The sequence below is a fragment of the Sphaerodactylus townsendi genome, linkage group LG03 (genome assembly GCF_021028975.2).
Source record: "Sphaerodactylus townsendi isolate TG3544 linkage group LG03, MPM_Stown_v2.3, whole genome shotgun sequence".
NCBI lineage: Eukaryota > Metazoa > Chordata > Lepidosauria > Squamata > Sphaerodactylidae > Sphaerodactylus > Sphaerodactylus townsendi.
In genome coordinates this window covers 145,165,815-145,184,396 of record NC_059427.1, presented here as the reverse complement: position 1 = coordinate 145,184,396, position 18,582 = coordinate 145,165,815, and the positions used below count along the sequence as shown (strand labels likewise).

The 18,582-nt window shown below is 50.8% G+C and overlaps 1 protein-coding gene across 1 annotated transcript in view; it reads right to left on the bottom strand.

Moving 5' to 3' along the window:
- ANGPTL6 (angiopoietin like 6) overlaps positions 1 to 18,582 on the bottom strand; it is a 44,613-nt gene that overhangs the window by 19,485 nt on the left and 6,546 nt on the right. Inside the window, 2 exon segments of the mRNA XM_048488095.1 lie at positions 1,074 to 1,266; positions 4,965 to 5,582. Of these exon segments, the coding sequence (XP_048344052.1) occupies positions 1,074 to 1,266; positions 4,965 to 5,582 (811 nt within the window).

The following is an 18,582-nucleotide window of genomic DNA, read 5'->3' as shown; positions in this document are numbered from 1 at the left end:
GACACGCCCCTCTGCCCTGCGCGACCGCTCTGGAGTCGCAGGGCAGGGGAGGTGTGTCCCCCGGCCTGGACGATGCACCAGAAGGTCGCAGGGAAGGTACGTCGTTCGGGAAGGGGGGGGGATGGCGCCTTCCAGCCGCTGTTTCCAGAAAACCTCGCTCCTTGGGAAACAGCGGCTTCGCGCCACTGGGGTGGGAGAGCGAGGGCGAACGGCTCCCTAGGGCGCTGTTATTGGCCCGTGCGGAAAGTGTACAGTGAGAAGGGAATGTTTTAGTGCGGTACATATTGTCCATGCGCCAGGGTGGGGAACAGAATGCTTGCTGGTGATGAATCAATATCTATCTAAATATACCCCTCTAAAACATTCCCTAGGACTCTTTTTGGAGATGTAGCTTTCTATAGGGGAGGGACATGTCAAAAAGTGGACCACTGTTTCCCATACAGTTTGCTGCTGGCAGATTGACGAGGATTTAAGGAACATAAGAACATAAGAACAAGCCAGCTGGATCAGACCAGAGTCCATCTAGTCCAGCTCTCTGCTACTCGCAGTGGCCCACCAGGTGCCTTTGGGAGCTCACGTGCAGGATGTGAAAGCAATGGCCTTCTGCTGCTGCTGCTGCTCCCGAGCACCTGGTCTGCTAAGGCATTTGCAACCTCAGATCAAGGAGGATCAAGATTGGTAGCCAGAGATCGACTTCTCCTCCATAAATCTGTCCAAGCCCCTTTTAAAGCTATCCAGGTGAGTGGCCATCACCACCTCCTGTGGCAGCATATTCCAAACACCAATGACACGTTGTGTGAAGAAGTGTTTCCTTTTATGAGTCCTAATTCTTCCCCCCAGCATTTTCAATGAATGCCCCCTGGTTCTAGTATGGTGAGAAAGAGAGAAAAATTTCTCTCTGTCAACATTTTCTATCCCATACATAATTTTATTGACTTCAGTTTTACCACCTGATTGTGAATGAAGAAGCCTCAGTCAAAACCAGTGCCGGTAGTGGACTGGGCACTTACCAAGCCCTACTGTGCCCCCACCCATTGCCAGAATTGCTTACTGGCACGCAGGGCATCTCTCACCTGCAGGTCTGGCGGGCACGACGACAGGGGGCGGGGGAGTCCCTGGAGAGACGGAAGCCTCATGAGGCTGGTGCTGGACCGGTGCCGTCTGCGGACTCTGGTCTCGCTGGATGTCATTGATGGCGTCAAAATGGGCCCTGCTTTCATTGGTGATGCTTGCGGGGTTGTAGGGTACCACGGGCACAAGTGGGGGCTGTGGAGAAAGAACAGTCGTCGTCCCCTCTCCAATCACAGGAAGGGGAGTGAAATTCAGATTTTTCTACCCTTGAAGACAAGGGGACGAGCTAGGGTTTCCATTTGTCTGCTAATGGCAGTCGAGTTGCTAGACCCCCAACTGATCCCCACTTTGGGGCCCCTTCTTTTGATGCTGTTCAACTGGCTAGTGGGAGACTGACCAGCACACAACTGATACCCTGTCGCTGGCAACACACTGACACCGCTTCCAGCACTGACCAGAAGTGACGTCATCACGTTGCCAGCAACGTGGGGATGCCGCAGGTTGGTGGCGGTCTCCATCAGATGCGGACTGTTTCATCAGCCTTCTTCCAGCATGGCCACCACCATGCTGGAAGGGGCTGATGGGAATTGTGGTCCATAACATCTGGAGTGCCAAAGGTTCGCCACCACTGCTTCTCTAGTGCGTGGTGGCGAAGACGCTGGCACTCAGATGTTATGGACTACAATTCCCATCAGCCCTTCCAGCGGTAATTGGCCATGCTGGAAAGACTGATATGATCCAGCATCTGGAGATATAAAACCGCTCCCTACTCTAGTATTTGGGCAAGAAGTCTATGGTAAAAACAGTTTCTACCACAGAGTTTTGGAAATACCAGAGCTCCCCCACATTGTCAGCGACATGATGACATCACTTCTGGTGTGTGTTGCTGGCGACAGAGGGGGTGCATGATTGTCTTGGGGAGAAACATTAAAAAGAAAAACAAGTTCTTGCCTACGTACACGACCATAGAGTTCCAGGCAATTTCTAGAGATACCCCAAAATGATAAGTGTAGCTCTAGCAATTGCCAAAAACTCTATGGTAATCTTAACATGGTAAATTCTGGCAATGACTAATGCTATCCTTGTTGCTTCTGGGTAAATCTAGGAATCACCAGGAACTCTATGGTGAGAACTTCTGGCAAAGAGCTAAAACTTTATTTTTCTTTTTGATTTCTCTGCTAGGGCTCTGCCGCTGCTGAGAGCAGGAGCCAGGGTTTCACCTGACGTCATTTTGATCTCATCTGGTTTTCTCGTTCTCTGGAAAAAAAGTGGCTGTTCCAAGAAGACAGAAGCCAAAAATAAAAAGTTTTGCGGTGGGCTGACAGCCTTCAGTGTGTAACCGAGGTGACTCTTTTGGGGCTGCAAAGTTAAATAAGGAGGGACCCCCAGCATCAGAGAAATTTAAGTGTCTGAACACTGGCTGGTATATCATGATAAATGGAAGTAAATTAACAGGAACTGTATCCCTGGGGAACTTTATGAGTCAGGTCAATAAATCTTTTGTTTGCAACCACAATAGCTTGTCGATTATCTTTCAGATGTCATAAGAGTGGGGAGTTATTCCTGCAATCTGAACATATGGCTGCCAGCTCTGGCTTGGGAAACACCTGGGAATTTGGGAGCAGAGTCTTGGGAAGGGAAAGTTTGGGGAAGGGAGGAAGCGCATGTGATTCCATACAGTCTCTGGGACTTCCAAGGGAATTGATCTCCACAGACCAGAGGCAGAGCGAGGGGAAACTGTGCCCCTGCCATGCCTTTGCCTGCCCCCGCCCCGCCCCAGAACACCCTGCCTCCGCCACGTCCCCTTGACGACCCGGCCACGTCTCTGCTGCTGCTCCATCTGGGGCATTGCATGCCCCCCTGTCCCGTGGGCACTACGCCACTGCCTCAGACTGGAAATCAGTTGTAATTCTAGGCCCCACCTAGGAATGTTAGCCTCCGGGTGTGACCTGGAGATTCCCAATTACAGATCATCTACAGACCGCAGATATCACAGAATCATATGGCGATTATGCACAATGTGTTTGCTGTGTCACGGGAGCAATTGTCCGTTGCAGCAAGATTTCTTGTACAGACTTATTTCCTGGAGCCCCACTTTCCCTTTCTATTCTCTGCACGGCAAGTAAGACCACGTGTAGCACAACTTTTAATTCGTTTCACTGCCAGAGCAGGAAAATTTGCCGGTGAGCACAGCTGTGCCCCGCAGGTCTTCCCTCCACCCACTCCCTTGCACTGCCATCCGTGCATTCTTCCTCACCCTTGGCCCTTCCATATTGCTGGCTCCTTCAAGTTAAGGAAAAGAAGTTCACTCACATGGGTTTAGCCAAAACACACCAACCTCTGTATTTTTCATGTTGATAGACTTATATTTTGACATAATAAGAACAGAGAGTGCTTGGAAATAACAAACCTCTCTGTCCTCTGGTAGCAGTAGCAAGAAGTGGGGAGGGGAGAGAGAGAATATTGGCTCCAACAGAGCTCTAGCAGTGTCCCCTTCTTTGGCAGCGGGTGGACCAGGGAGTTGCTTTGCTGTTTCATTGGAGGGGGGGGGTAATTTTTGGAACAGTAACATGGATAAAAGTGCAGTTCAAAGGTTAAGCCAGCAATTTTGACTACTGGGTGTAGTGAGATCTGTGCCTTGAAGAATAAGTGTCTTTAAGATCTGTGCCTTGAAGAATGGAAGCTTTCAAGAACGTACTCTGCCATCTCATCCCTGATGAGCACTCTCCTATCTCCAAGCTCCACCTTCCCCAAGCTCTACCCTCAAATGTCTCAAATCTTCCAATCCAAATCGGGCATCCCTCAGCTTGGGGCTCAACGCTTTAGGTTTCTAGTATCAACCAATCACTACCTCTCTTGCAACATTTCCTTCCACCCAGGGTTACCAGCCTCCAGGTGGTGGCTGGACATCTCCCACTACTGTAGTGATTACTAGGCAGCAGAGATCAGTTCCCTTGGAGAAAATGGCCGCTTTGAAAGGTGGACTCTGTGGTGTTGCTGCCCACTGAAGCCACTCTTCTTCTTCTTCTCCTCAAACCCTGCCCTCCTCAGGTCCCACCCTGAAAACCTTCTGGTATTTCCCAGCCATGAGCAGGCAACTCTACCCCCGCATGATCAGGGGCAAAGCACTCGCAGGACCATGTGGTGTCACATATATCCAGGCGCACGCCATCCAGTCATGGGGGGCGCTGGATGCCAGCTGGGTCCTTGCACCCGGCCTCTTCTGCAGCATGGTGCCCAGCGGGCCCAAAGCCACTGAGCACGGCCCTGGCACGGGCGCCGCGCTGCACAAGAGCCCAGGTGCAAGGGCCCGGTCGGTCAGCGCCCGGCAATTCCCTCCATGCTGGGGTGCTGCTCACTGGCTGGGCTGCCTGTCATGGCCACGGGTCTCCTGCCCTCCCTGTCAGATGTAGGGGCCATTCTCAGGCCTGACAGGGAGGGCAGGAGGCCGGTGGCCATGGCAAACAGCTCAGCCAGTGAGCAGCCCCTTGGTGGGCGGCTCAGACGTGAGTTGCAAGAGCCTGGTGGCCCTGGCCTCCCTGCCCCAGCCTCTGGGGGTGGCAGGCTCCTAGCCCAGCTGCTCCTTCTCTGGGCTGGCTGAGGTAAGCGAGGTGTGTGGGGGGGCGGGGGCAGGCCATGGGGGCACCTGGGCAGGTGTTGGCCTGGGCACCAAATGGCCATGGGGGCACTTGGGCAGGTGTTGGCCTGGGCACCAAATGGCCGTGGGGGCACCTGGGCAGGTGTTGGCCTGGGCACCAAATGGCCGTGGGGGCACCTGGGCAGGTGTTGGCCTGGGCACCAAATGGCCATGGGGGCACCTGGGCAGGTGTCCCTACGCTTCTGCACATGATTGCCTGACCCATCTTATTCCTCCCAGTCTCCTCCGATGTTACCTGTGGGCGCGTCTTGCCACTGCTCCCTTGCTGGCAGTCCCTCTCCAGCCGGCTGATGAGGGCACTCTGGTTGTTCACCAGGGCTGCCAGAGCCTGGTACTTGCCCTCCAGTTGGCGATAGTTGGCAGCGACACGCGAGGCCTCCGCAGAAGCGTCGGCCACCTGCCCTTCCAGCTGAGAGCTCTGAACCGGCCGCTCCCGGCGCTGAATGATCTCGTGGAGCAGCTGAGTGTACAGCTGGGTGACCCGGGAGTTGACGTTGCGGCTTTCCTTCCGCAGCGCCTTGACCTCGCTCACCACCGCCCCGTCCACTTCCACCAGCCGGCGCAGCTCGTCCATCTGGGCCTGCTGCCGGCTGAGCTGGTAGCGCAACTCCTCCACCTCGCTGCGGTTGGGGCTGAGCGGCTCGGGCGGAGGGCGGGCGCTGCTCCAGCACACAGCTCCTGTGAACTTCTGCTGGGGCAAGACAAAGGTGTAAGTGCACCGTGGGCCGGTCAGAGGTTCAGGTCCGGACAGAACTGGTCTGGCCAGGATCGACAGCAGCAGCAGCAGCAGCAGGGGCTGAGATGCCATGATATTGTGAGGACGAATAGCGGGAAGATGGACTTCCTTGAGGACCTATAGAGTAGAGAAACAACAGTTTCAGGGGGATCAGGAAAAGCCTTCTGGACATCAAAGAGGGCTCTGTTATGTTAATTGACCTTCACTTTCCCACATTCCCTTGGTTTGTCTAAGTCGTCACGGGCGACGCAACGAAGAGACGAGACGCAGCGATATCATCCGGTGGAGAGAAGCCAGTAGCTGGCTAATCTGCCGTACTCTGGTCCCTGGCACCTTTTATTAGGGTTTTCAGGAGGCGGGTTGGAAGGCGGGAGAGCGGGAGAATATTGGGCAATACATGAGTCATAGGGGCTGCGTACGTGCGGGAGGAAACGCTCCTGTCTGGGTCTAATCTGTACCTGGGGGTATGCACCTTTTGTCCCTTTGTCCAGGACACCTGGTGACCCGTGAGTCATGGGGTCTTGTGATGGGTGAGTCTGCTAGCCCAAGGGGTAACAGATGGCACAGGCATTCCTGCGCGCTCTCTAGGACCCCATGAGGTTCGCTGGCCTACCCCAACAGTTTGTAACAGGTAACAAACGACAAGGCACCCAAGCGCCGGCCCCTGACTTTATCTTTCACCCCAGCCTTGAGAAAGCAACGGCTGTAGCATTCCTGTCCTATTTTACTCTGCCTTTGATATGGGGTGAGAAAGAGGGAGGGGGGGAAAGCTTGCGGGGATAAAAGGTTGTACTCAAAGACAGTTTGTTAGAACTGGTTTCTTTTAGCTATGCCACCCAATGTCTGTCAATAAAGGCTTCTGATTCAAAATCCAGAGTCTGACATTTGTCTACAGATCCGGGCCTTGACAAGTAGCATTTGCCATATTTGTTACTACAGTGGAACCTCGGTTTTCATTGGTAATCCGTCCAAAAAGAATCGATGAAAACTGAAACCGATGAAAACCGAGGCAAACTTTTCCATAGGAATCAATGTAAATCCAATTAATCCGTTCTGGGCACTCCAAAAAACATACCAAAAACACATTTTTTGGTGAATAAACATAGTGTTTAATGCTGAAAACAGGAACAGACAATAACACTAGGACCAGCTTCAGAGCCAGTGGACCAATGTCGCACCAGAAAGCTGTCCAAAGAGGTCTGTTTCTGACGCCTCTTTAAGATTTGTCTGAAATGGAGCAAGACATTGTCATTAAACAAGTTGCAGACACGGCCTGCAACAGCTTTGTCCGGGTGATTTTTCTCCACAAACCCCTGCACCTTATTGCAAATCGCTGAAAACCGAGGCAAATCGATGAAAATCGAGACAAATTTTTCACTGAAAAAAATCAATGAAAACCGAAACCGATGAAAACCGAAGGCAATGAAAACCGAGGTTTCACTGTACATGTTTCTCTGCTTTCATCAAGCTAATTGCAATGTGCATTCTACCTTTGCATTCTGGGTTCCTTCTTCACAACACCCTATTGGGTTATTTGATTAATATAGCAGAATTTGCCTAGCCCCGTGGTGGCGAACCTTTGGCACTCCAGATGTTATGGACTACAATTCCCATCATCCCCTGCCAGCATGGCCAATTGGCAGGGGCTGATGGGAATTGTAGTCCATAACATCCGGAGTGCCAAAGGTTCGCCACCATTGGCCTAGCCGCAGGAGTATGATATTGGGTGGAGTAAACAAATCTCCCAAGTATATTGTAAAAAGCAAAACTTTCATTTATTCAAGTTGATTCTGTTCACATTCAGGCTGCCGTTGAAAGGAAAAGAGAGAGAAATACTTTCCCTATCACAAATGACCAGCTCATCAGGTATTGTGCGCGCACGAGTATGATGCATTGTTTCCACCTGTAGATATCTGTGACTTCAAGGAAGCCATGTGGAGAGTGGGGAACAACAACTGATATAGAGAGAGCGGGAAAGGGTCAGAGGGTAGGTCTCATGTTAAGACAAATAGTGGGACAGCCCATTCAAGGAGATAACACTTACACACAGAATGATGTAGCACCTCATCACAGTGTCCAGGCAGGCTGAGTTGCTTACTCCAGCACACCCCTTCTGCCTTCAGACTCAGAGATCTCTTGCATCTGAAGAAGGGAGCTTTGATTCTCAGAAGCTCATACCCTGAAAATCTTGTTGGCCTCTGACATGCTACTGGACTCAAATTTGGAAAGAAAGGAGGGCTAGAATCTTTCTCTCCAATCATAGCTTTCAGGCAGAGGCTTTGGGGGGGGGTGGCGCTTGGGGCAAAACCTGCTCTGGGCACCCCCACCGCCCCTACCCCCTGTGCCCCACTTACTTGGCTGGGCTGCCAGGCACCCCTCGGCCCCACCCCATCCTGCTAGGCTGCTCCTTTGGCTGGCGAGGCTGTGTCGACAAAAGCAGCCGTCTAGCGGGGCGGGGCCGAGGGGCACTCAATGGTGGCCCAGACAGGCTGCTTTTTTGGCCGGGGGCTCTGCTGGCTGAAGGAGCAGCCTGGTGGGGTGGGGCCGAGGGGAGAGGTGTGGGGGGTGATTCTCCACGCCCCCCACGTGACCAGCTGGCATGCGGCCAGGGACATATGACCCCCACATGTCCCTGTGAGCGCTCCCCCTCTAATGTTAGGCAAGTGTTTTTAAATAGCAGGAACATTAAAAAATGTCAAAGTTGAGAAACAGAAACGGCAAGTCCCGCTTCCCTACTCGCAAGTAGACATAATCTACTGAGCTGTTCTGTGCAAGATCCTTAACAGGACCCCCCCCGGCTGTTTCACTTTTCTGTTTGTGAAATTCAAGGAGGGGAATACAGTTGCCAACTCCAGATAGAGAAATTTCTGGAGATTTTGGTGGAGTGGGTTTGGGGAGGGGGTGGGCAGAGACCTGAGTAGGATATAATTCTTCAGAGTCCACCCGCCAAAGCAGCCGTCCCCACCACCACCCCCCGGTCAAACTGATCTCTAGAGATCAGTTGTCATGCCAGCAGATCACCAGATCCCACCTGGAATTGGCGTCAAGAGGGGTTCTGAATTTATTTTCTGCCGCTGCTCTTCTGTGGAGTAATGCTCAGCTTGCTTGCTCCCGCCTCTCCTCCAGCCACGCCAGACAGCAAAACAGAGACCAAAATACTGTCTAAATTGGTACAAGGAGGTTGCTTTTGGATCTCAGTCAGAGCTCCGACTGTGATGGGGAAGAAGAAAACCAGATTTTCTTCCCAGTCTCCTTTTTCCATCTTCACCCAGCTCTGCCCCCCTCCCCTCCCCCCACATTTCAAGCCAGACCAGTGAATCCAGAGTTTTCACAATATGGGTGCTGGAGCATTGCTCTCGATTTACGAGATCGAAGGCCTCCCACCCGAGCCCCAGCTCCGGTTTTCTGGCTGCCAGAGACGCCTTGCCAAGATGCCCTAGGAAATGGTTCCAATTTGGCTCCAAGGAGGTTGTTCAAGTCCCCCCATTGAAAGATTTGTGCCCACTCCTCCTCTGGGCAGCTGCTTTGCGGTCCGCCTCAACGACACTAGGATTCCACATCTGGGATGGGCCGAGGCACGGAAGACACTTTGGCCAGAAGCAGATGAGAGGTTTTGTTCTGAAACATCTGGGAGAGATTCAGGAACATGTGTAAAGCTTGGGCTCGCTCGCTCTCTCCGCTGTCGCTTTGCAAGAGTTTGGCAGGTTTTCGAGACCTGCAAAACCCTGTTTGCCTTAGAAGGAAGGGAGAGAAGTGTACACACCGCAGCATGAATGGGACTCATTGAAGAACAGAACGGGTCATCAGGTACGCGGAGGACATCTGCACAAGCAAGGTAGCAAAATCAGGGGAATAACTCTGCCCGAGTCCAAAAAGATCAGAACAGCAAACTGATCAACATCTGCATATATATACCCTGTTTCCCGGAATATAAGACATCCCCGGAAAATAAGACATAGTAGAAGTTTTGCTGAAGTGCGAAATATAAGGCATCCCCCAAAAGTAAGACGTAGCAAAGTTTTTGTTTGGAAGCATGCCCGACGAACAGAACACAGAAACTTGGGTGCTGTGTGGTTTCCGGGCTGTATGGCCGTGTTCTAGCAGCATTCTCTCCTGACGTTTCGCCTGCATCTGTGGCTGGCATCTTCAGAGGATCCTCTGAAGATGCCAGCCACAGATGCAGGCAAAACGTCAGGAGAGAATGCTGCTAGAACACGGCCATACAGCCCAGAAACCACACAGCACCCAAGTGATTCCAGCCGTGAAAGCCTTTGACAATACATAGAACACAGAAATATAAGACATCCCCTGAAAATAAGACATAGCGCATCTTTGGGAGCAAAAATTAATATAAGACACTGTCTTATATTCCGGGAAACACGGTATATACTTGTCCCATTTTGAATAGAAGAAGAAGAAGAAGAAGAAGAAGAAGAAGAAGAAGAAGAAGAAGAAGAAGAAGAAGAAGAAGAAGAGGAGGAGGAGGAGGAGGAGTAGGAGTAGGAGGAGTTTGGATTTATATCCCCCCTTTCTCTCCTGCAGGAGACTCAAAGGGGCTGACAGTCTCCTTGCCCTTCCCCCCTCACAACAAACACCCTGTGAGGTATTCAATAATGTGACAAGTATCACAACAGTTCCCACCAACATGAAATACAACTTAATGAAAGCAAATATGTACAAAAATATGTCCAACATAAACAAATAAACGAATACAAAGAAAAATGTTTTTGATGTTATGAATTGCAGTCAGAAACCCAACAGATAAATGTAATATCTGTAATATATTTTCAATGTCAATATATTTTCAATGTCCAATTTTACTCAGGAGGTCATCTGAACACTCTCATGCTCTATATCTAACCTAAAAGGGAAAAAATGCAAGAAAAATAAAAAAACCAATTACTAATGAGCTGCAGTCAGAAATTCAACAGGTGAGCGTGATCCAATGTAAATATCCAATTCCGGTAATGTGACTCTTATTCTTCATAGTTTTATTTCATTCATTGAGAAGGACTCAATGATATGTATCTACAGACAGCAGGCAGAAATCCAGTTGGTGAATCATGCAATGCCCCCCTGTGGTTTTCATGGGGGAAAATGGCTTGGGGGGGGGGGGCCATGAGCCCTGTCCTTCTCTCATGGATACGGTTGCCAACCTCCAGGTGGAGCCTGGAGATCTTCTACTATTACGGCTGATCTCCAGACAACTAAGATTTGTTCCCCTGGAGAAAATGGTTGCTTCGAAGGGTGGACTCTATGGCATTATAACCTGTTAAGGCCCCCTCCCCAGAATCTACCCCCCCCTCCAAATCTCCTAGCATTTCCCAGATATTGGAAGGTGGATCTGGCAACCCTAGTTCTACTGCAGACAGCTACCCTCTGAAATTATCCCCTATTTCTGTAGGCTTTGAGTAATTGACACTCTCAGCCAGTGGCGTATCTAAGGTATAGAATCGTAGTTGGAAGAGATCCCGAGGGCCATCAAGCACTGGTGTAATGCCCGTTGGGCAAGGTGGGCAGCTGCCCAGGGCATCACCTTGTGGGGGGCATCAAAATGCTGGGTTCGTTTTTGGGTATTTTAGTGGTTTTCCATTTTTGGCCTGCAGGGGGCGCAGTTTTTAGGCTAGTGCAGGGGTAGGGAACCTGCGGCTCTCCAGATGTTCAGGAACTACAATTCCCATCAGCCCCTACCAGCATGGCCAATTGGCCATGCTGACAGAGGCTGATGGGAATTGTTGGTCCTAGAACATCTAACGAGGTTCTACACCTGGAGCTAGCACGCGAGGTTCCCTACCCCTGGCTAGCTGCACCTAAATCTAAATTCTGTTTTAGGATCATCAGGAGACTGTCCTTATGCTACCCCCCAAGTTTGGTGAGTTTTGATTCAAGGAGTCCAAAGTTATGGACTCCCAAAGGGGGTGCCCCTATCCCCCATTGTTTCCAATGGGAGCTAATAGGAGATGGGGGCTACAGTTTTGAGGGTCCATAACTTTGGCCCCCCTGAACCAAACTGCACCAAACTTGGGGGGTATCGTTAGGGAATTCTCCTGATGAGATCCTGAAAGTTTTGAGACTGTGTTTTCAAAAATGTCCCCCCCACCCCCCAGCCTGCAACCCCCATTGACAGCAATGCAGAAAACTCAATGCAGAACAAAGATTCTTGGGCAAATTTCTAGGATGTTCCTTGGCAGAGGTGCATTTTTGATGTATTGGCACCAAAATCTTTCAGGGTATCATCATCTGGAGATGATGGCACCCCCCAAGTTTGGTGCAGTTTGAGTTCCAGGGGCCAAAGTTTGTGGACCCTCAAAACTGTCTTCAACCCCATCTCCTATTAGCTCCCATTGGAATACTGTTCAATGGGGATGGGAACCTGCTTTGGGGAGTCCATAACTTTGGACTCCTTGAACCAAACCTCACCAAACATGGGGCAGCATATGGACAGTCTCTCTGATGATATGCTGAAAGCTCGTGCTGATATGTCTAAAAATGCACCCCCCTGCAGGCACAAATGATCTGGTGCAAAAAAAATTTTTGGTCATGGTGGAGTGGCCGCCCATGGGGGGGAGGGGGCATCCAACTCAGGTTTTGCCCAGGGCTACAGTTTGCCCAGGGCTGCCTCGTTACGCCCCTGCCATCAAGTCCAACTCCCTGCAATGCAGGCCATTCCGGGGGTGGGGCATTCCGGGGGCGGGGCTGTGGCAAGGACGCAGCCGCTGGCACCGTCCTTGGGTGGGGAAACAGATACGCACGCAGGCGCAGGGGGCTGCCACACACGGTGCACCTCCTGCCAGACTGCTTCCAGTTTTGCGTGTGCATACTGCTGAGAGGAGGGGCTGTCACTAAGGCAAAATCACGTGGGCAAAATCACCAATAGGTAACCCTCTCGGCACACACACTGTAAAACAATTAGTAACTCTACCAGAACCTGTGAGAACCTGCTGGATCCCACCTCTGGGTGTAATTTCAGTGCTTGCCACGGGTGCTATTTTCTGTAGCTTTGCCTCTTCTCTCAATGACAAAGCATCTGCGCACACTCCTGGAAAAACGCAGCGGTACGTTGTGGCAGCTCTGGCTGCACACACGAATTAAATCACCCCCATGCCGATCCAAATCAAACACACGCAGTAGCCAATGAAGGGCACGTGTTTGCATTGGACAGCCGTGGCAAGAAAAGCGTCACGTGGAAATTCCCCGGCCTGCAGGTCCCGAAGGGACTTCTGTGAGAAGACACAGCCGGGCCTGGGGATCCAGGGCTTCCAGTTCTTGTGTAAACAGCTTGTCTTTCCCAGGCCCCCTGGACAGGGCCATGTGGGAATTATCTATCATGACTTCTTTAAAGCCTTGACCCTAACCACGTTCCCACGCTGGTTCACAGAAGGAGGGACAGAAGGGAGGGGTGATGGTGAAACGCAAGAAGGCAGGAATGGGTCTCTTTCAATGAAGCATATTTCCTCTTAATTAGGTTTGGCCAGGTCCTGTTTCCCCACGCAAGAAGAAGAAAAAGAAGAAGAGGAAGAGGAAGAAGAAGAAGAAGAAGAAGAGGAGGAGGAGGAGGAGGAGGAGGAGGAGGAGGAAGAAGAAGAAGAAGAAGAAGAAGAAGAAGAAGAAGAGAAAGAAGAAGAGGAAGAAGAAGAAGAGGAGGAGGAAGAAGAAGAAGAAGAAGAAGAGGAAGAAGAAGAAGAAGAGGAAGAGGAAGAGGAAGAAGAAGAAGCAGAAGAAGAAGAAGAAAAGGAAGAAGAAGAGGAAGAAGAAGAAGAAGAAGAGGAAGAAGAAGAAAAAGAAGAAGAAGAAGAGGAAGAAGAAGAAGAAGATTTATATCTGCCCCTTCTCTCCTGTATGGAGACTCAAAGGGGCTTGCAATCTCCTTTCCCTTCCCCCCTCACAACAAACACCCTGTGAGCTAGGTGGGGCTGAGAGAACTCCGAAGGTCACCCAGCCGGCATGTGTTGTAGTGCGCAAGCTAATCTGGTTCACCAAATAAGCCTCCATAGCTGACGTGGCAAAGCGGGGAATCAAACCCAGTTCTCCAGATTAGAATGCACCTGCTCTTCACCACCAAACCACACCGGCTGCGCATAGATACGGTTGGCAGAGCCAGGTTGGTAAACCGCTGGAGGTTTGGGAGCTGGCTCCCGCGGAGGACAGGGACCTCTGTGCCATACAGCGCCACAAAGTCCATCCTCCAAAGCCGCCATTTTCTCCAGGGGAACTGATTTCTATAGTCTGGGAATGAGCTGTAACTCTGAGGGATCCCCAGATCCCACCTGGAGGTTGACATCCCTATTCTACACGTATGCCACCAACCTCATCAAGGAAGGAGGGCCTGCAATCGTGCTTCCATATCTGCCTCCTCCGCCCCCCCTGTGCAAAATGACATATAAAAAGGTTTAGTTATCTTAAAACCTAACCCCATCTTTCTCCCATCAAGCTGGGACCTACAACTAGGGTTGCCAACTCTGGGTTGGGAAATTCCTGGAGGTTTGGGGGTGGAGTCTGAGGTGGGTGAGGTTTGATAAAAGGAGGGATCTTGCAGAACTCTTGTTGAGTCCATCCTCCAAAGCAGCCCTTTTCTTCAGAGCAGGGGTCTTCAAACTATGGCCCTCCAGATGTTCACAGACTACAATTCCCATGAGCCCTACCACTTGGCCATGCTTGGCAGGGGCTGATGGGAATTGTAGTCCATGAACATCTGGAGGGCCATCGTTTGAAGACCCCTGCTTCAGAGGAACGGATCTCGATCAGCTAGTTCAGAGGTCTGCAACCTGCGGCTCTCCAGATGTTCGTGGACAATTCCCATCAACCCCTGCCAGCATGGCCAATTGGTCATACTGGCAGGGGCTGATGGGAATTGTAGTCCATGAACATCTGGAGAGCCGCAGCTCGCAGACCCCTGATCTAGTTGCATGCACATTTTTCTTACAGGGATCATTTCACATCCAGGGTGGTCTTCCTTGCAGTTAAACGCAGGAAGTTTTTAAAAAGTAAAAGGTCAGCAGAAGAAACATACAGACATCTGAACTATCTGCTTTGTAGGGTGTTGTGGGTTTTCCGGGTTGTATGGCTGTGTTCCAGTAGCATTTTCTCCTGACGTTTCGCCTGCTTCTGTGTCTGGCATGCATCTTCAGAGGATGCCAGTCACAGATGCAGGCGAAACATCAGGAGAAAATGCTACTGCAATACAACTCGGAAGACCCACAATACCCTAGTGATTCCAGCCGTGAAAGCCTTCAACAATATGTCTGCTTTATAACTACTAGATTTCAGTCAGAAACCAAGAGGTTGGGTATGCATCTAGAAGAAGAAGAAGAAGAGTTTGGATTTATATCCCCCCTTTCTCTCCTGCAGGAGACTCAAAGGGGCTGACAATCTCCTTGCCCTTCCCCCCTCACAACAAACACCCTGTGAGGTGGGTGGGGCTGAGAGAGCTCCGAGAAGCTGTGACTAGCCCAAGGTCACCCAGCTGGCGTGTGTGGGAGTGCCCAGGCTAATCTGAATCCCCCAGAGAAGCCTCCACAGCTCAGGCGGCAGAGCGGAGAATCAAACCCGGTTCCTCCAGATTAGATACACGAGCTCTTAACCTCCTACGCCGCCGCTGCTCCTACCAGGGCTATTTTGGCAATTGGCTTTAGGTTTGGAGGTTAGAAATCAAGATCCTCAGTTACAAAGGAGGCCTTCCTTACAGGGTTGTTGTGAGAGGAATAACTCAACGGCGAACCATTCAAGAGGAAGACTGAGAGGGATAACGTGTATAACAACTAAACATGTCCTGGCAGAGGGTCTTGTTTCGGAAATTGGAAGTTGGGAATTTCCTGGAGATTTGCAGGTAAAGCCTGGAAAGGGAGGGTTTGGGGGAGGGCTCTCAGCCGGGTATAATGCCTCAGAGCACATCCTCCAAAGCAGTCATTTGCTCCAGGGGAATTGACATCAGTCACTGGCGTAATGCCCGTTGGGCCAGGTGGGCAGCTGCCCAGGGCATCACCTTGTGGGGGGGGCATCAAAATGCAGGGTTCGTTTTTGGGTATTTTAGTGGTTTTCCATTTTTGGCCTGCAGGGGGCGCAGTTTTTAGGCTAGCGGCACCAAACTTTCAGCGTATCATCAGGAGACTGTCCTTATGCTACCCCCCAAGTTTGGTGAGGTTTGGTTCAGGGAGTCCAAGGTTATGGACTCCCAAAGGGGGTGCCCCTATCCCCCATTGTTTCCAATGGGAGCTAATAGGAGATGGGGGCTACAGTTTTGAGGGTCCATAACTTTGGCCCCCCCGATCCAAACTTCACCAAACCTGGGGGGTATCATCAGGGCAGTCTCCTGATGAGACCCTGAAAGTTTTGAGACTGTGCCTTCAGAAATGTGCCCCCCTCAGCCTGCAACCCCCATTGACAGCAATGCAGAAAACTCAATGCAGAACAAAGATTCTTGGGCAAATTTCTGGGATGTTCCTGAAGGGGGCCCATTTTTAGATGTATTGGCACCAAAATTTCAGGGTATCATCAGGAAACTGTCCTGATGGGACCCCCCCCCCCATGTTTGGTGCAGTTTGGTTTAGGGGGTCCAAAGTTATGGACCCTCAAAGGGGGTACCCCATCCCACATTCTTTGCTGAGAAGGGGGATACCCTAAAAACTGCACCCCCTGCAGGCCACAAATGGAAATCCACTAAAAATACCCAAAAACAAACCCAGCATTTTTATGCCCCCTACAAGGTGATGCCCTGGGCAGCTGCCCACCTGGGCATTACACCAGTGTTGACATCAGTTGCAATTCGGAGTGGGTGGGCCTCCAGGCAACCCTTGCTTCTGATCCAACCACCGCCCCTTCCCTTTCCAAACCCAATTTGTGAACAGAGGCCAAGGGTGGGTCCTAAGATACACCAACACACCCACGACTCTCTTTCTTTCTCCCTTTTCACACCCAGCTGAACGGGGAATAAAAATAGCTGCGTTAATAAAAACATTTGTCCTATATATAGAAGAGAGTTGGCAACTTCCCCAAAGGCTTCTGTGATCCTTGGAACGGTGTACGTGTTCAGTGCAGTCAAATATCTCCCCACTCTTACCCATCTGTGGCCTACAGTCAGTCCAAAGAGATCCTCTGAAGATGCCAGCCACAGATGCAGGCGAAACGTCAGGAGAGAATGCTGCTAGAACACGGCCATACAGCCCGGAAACCACACAGCACCCAAGTGATTCCGGCCGCGAAAGCCTTCGACAATACATTAGTCCAAAGAGAGTTCTGTCCCTTCCTCCAGCCAACCCACTTGAACCCACCTCCTTCCCTAAGCCAGGGGAGAAGAAAGCCCCCCCGCAGTTGGGGCTCCAAACCTCTCTGCCTGGCTCTGGAGACCCTAACCCTGCCTCTCTCTCGCCCAGGCATCCGTCCAGTGTCAGGGAAAAAAGTGCTAAATTCCTTGAGCTGCTGGCCCCAGCCACATCAGGAGATGATTTCCGACTTCCTCCGAAGGCGGCTTTTAGAGCTGTTTATAATGAAAAGAATTAATGGCATTAGAAGGGATCTTGTCTGCCACAGCACGTCTCTCAGGCCGACGTGCAGGATTTAGTCAGAAGGCCCCAGTCACGTTGCTTCGAATTCCACACGAGCCCCTGAAAAAAGTTTTGCAAAATTTTTTTCAAAACCCCCCGTTTGTCTGTACTCAGCCCCTCGAAACGATTCCTGGCCGCTATTTTGTGGCCATTCTGTTTCTTTTTTAAAAAAAACTCTGTGAATCTGCTGCTAATGAAGCTTCAAAGCCTTGCGCCGTGTCTTTGTAGCTATGAAGACATGACCCCCCCCCCCCAAATAAAAAAAAAAACCTGGCAAAAATACAGCACTGTGAACGGCCGGTGTGGGCTCACAAAATGGTGCCGATGACGAGAAAGTCCGGCAGGTGTGAGAAATGTCTTAAAGAGATGGCACAGCAAGTGAAAACATTTTCAAAACATTTTTACCGAAGAATCGCTAGGGAACAGCATGCAAATAAAACGTTTCCAGGCTGGGAACAAAATAGCTGTGTCGTTGTCCGTTGCGTTGCCGCCGTCCGTCAAATGGTGGCCGTAGATGGTGGCCGTAGCATTAAATAGATTGTCTTCTTCTTCTTCTTCTTCTTCTTCTTCTTCTTCTTCTTCTTCTTCTTCTTCTTCTTCTTCTTCTTCTTCTTCTTCTTCTTCTTCTTCTTCTTCTTCTTCTTCTTCTTCTTTTGGGGTGGTCAAATGGAATCCCTCTTTCCCTTTTCAATTCCCATTGTTATATGGTGCTGTCTTGGTTTTTAGTATAAGGTAACCCTTCCCATTCCACAACGGAACTGTCCAGAGTGCGAATCCCGCTGTCCATGAGGCTGGTTGACACACACAGTCCTGGCTTCGGTAAGGTAAAACTGGGGCAAGCAGGCTATCCCAGTCAGGCAGCAGAGGCAGGGGGGTGAGGTGCTCAGATGGAGGCCAGCTCCCTGGGTTTGTAAAGGACCACGTGCAAAAGAAGCGGAGCCAGTAGTGTTGGTTCGCCCCCACCCCGCGGATTGTCTTAGAAGAAAAAGGCAAACTCCAGCTCACTTTTAGTAAAAGAGAGCTGTGGCAAATATGGGTGAGGAAGTGGGTAAGTGGTGGCTGGATGTGAGGGAGGGCAGAGTGAGGTGTGTGAGGATGAGCTGGATGTGGATGAGAGTATGTGTGTTGTGTGGTAGTAGTGGGTGAGGCACAGAGAGTGAAAGTTACCTGCATGTGTGTGTAAGGGGGAACCCCACCTGATGTCTCACATGGCAAAGTGTGTATGTGTTTCACTCCCACTCGTATTACCTAACAGTATTACCTATTTACTGTTTTCACTGCTCATCTCTGCCCATCTGAGCGAACATCCTAAGCCCTCATCCCAAGCCCTCAGGCCACAGACAGACAGGCTGCATGAACACTCTAAGGGTGACAGAAACACAGCCAGCTTCATGGCCTGGTGTGCCAGGAAGAAGACGTTTTACCTGGCTCAGGTATGGACTTTTGGCAATTTGAAGGTCCGATCACCTGCACGCAACAGGGAGGGACGTCATGTGAAAATTTGGGGGCGATCCGTCCAGCCGTTTTGGCGTTAGGGCAAGACCAACAAACGAATGGTTAGCTTTTTATATAGAGAG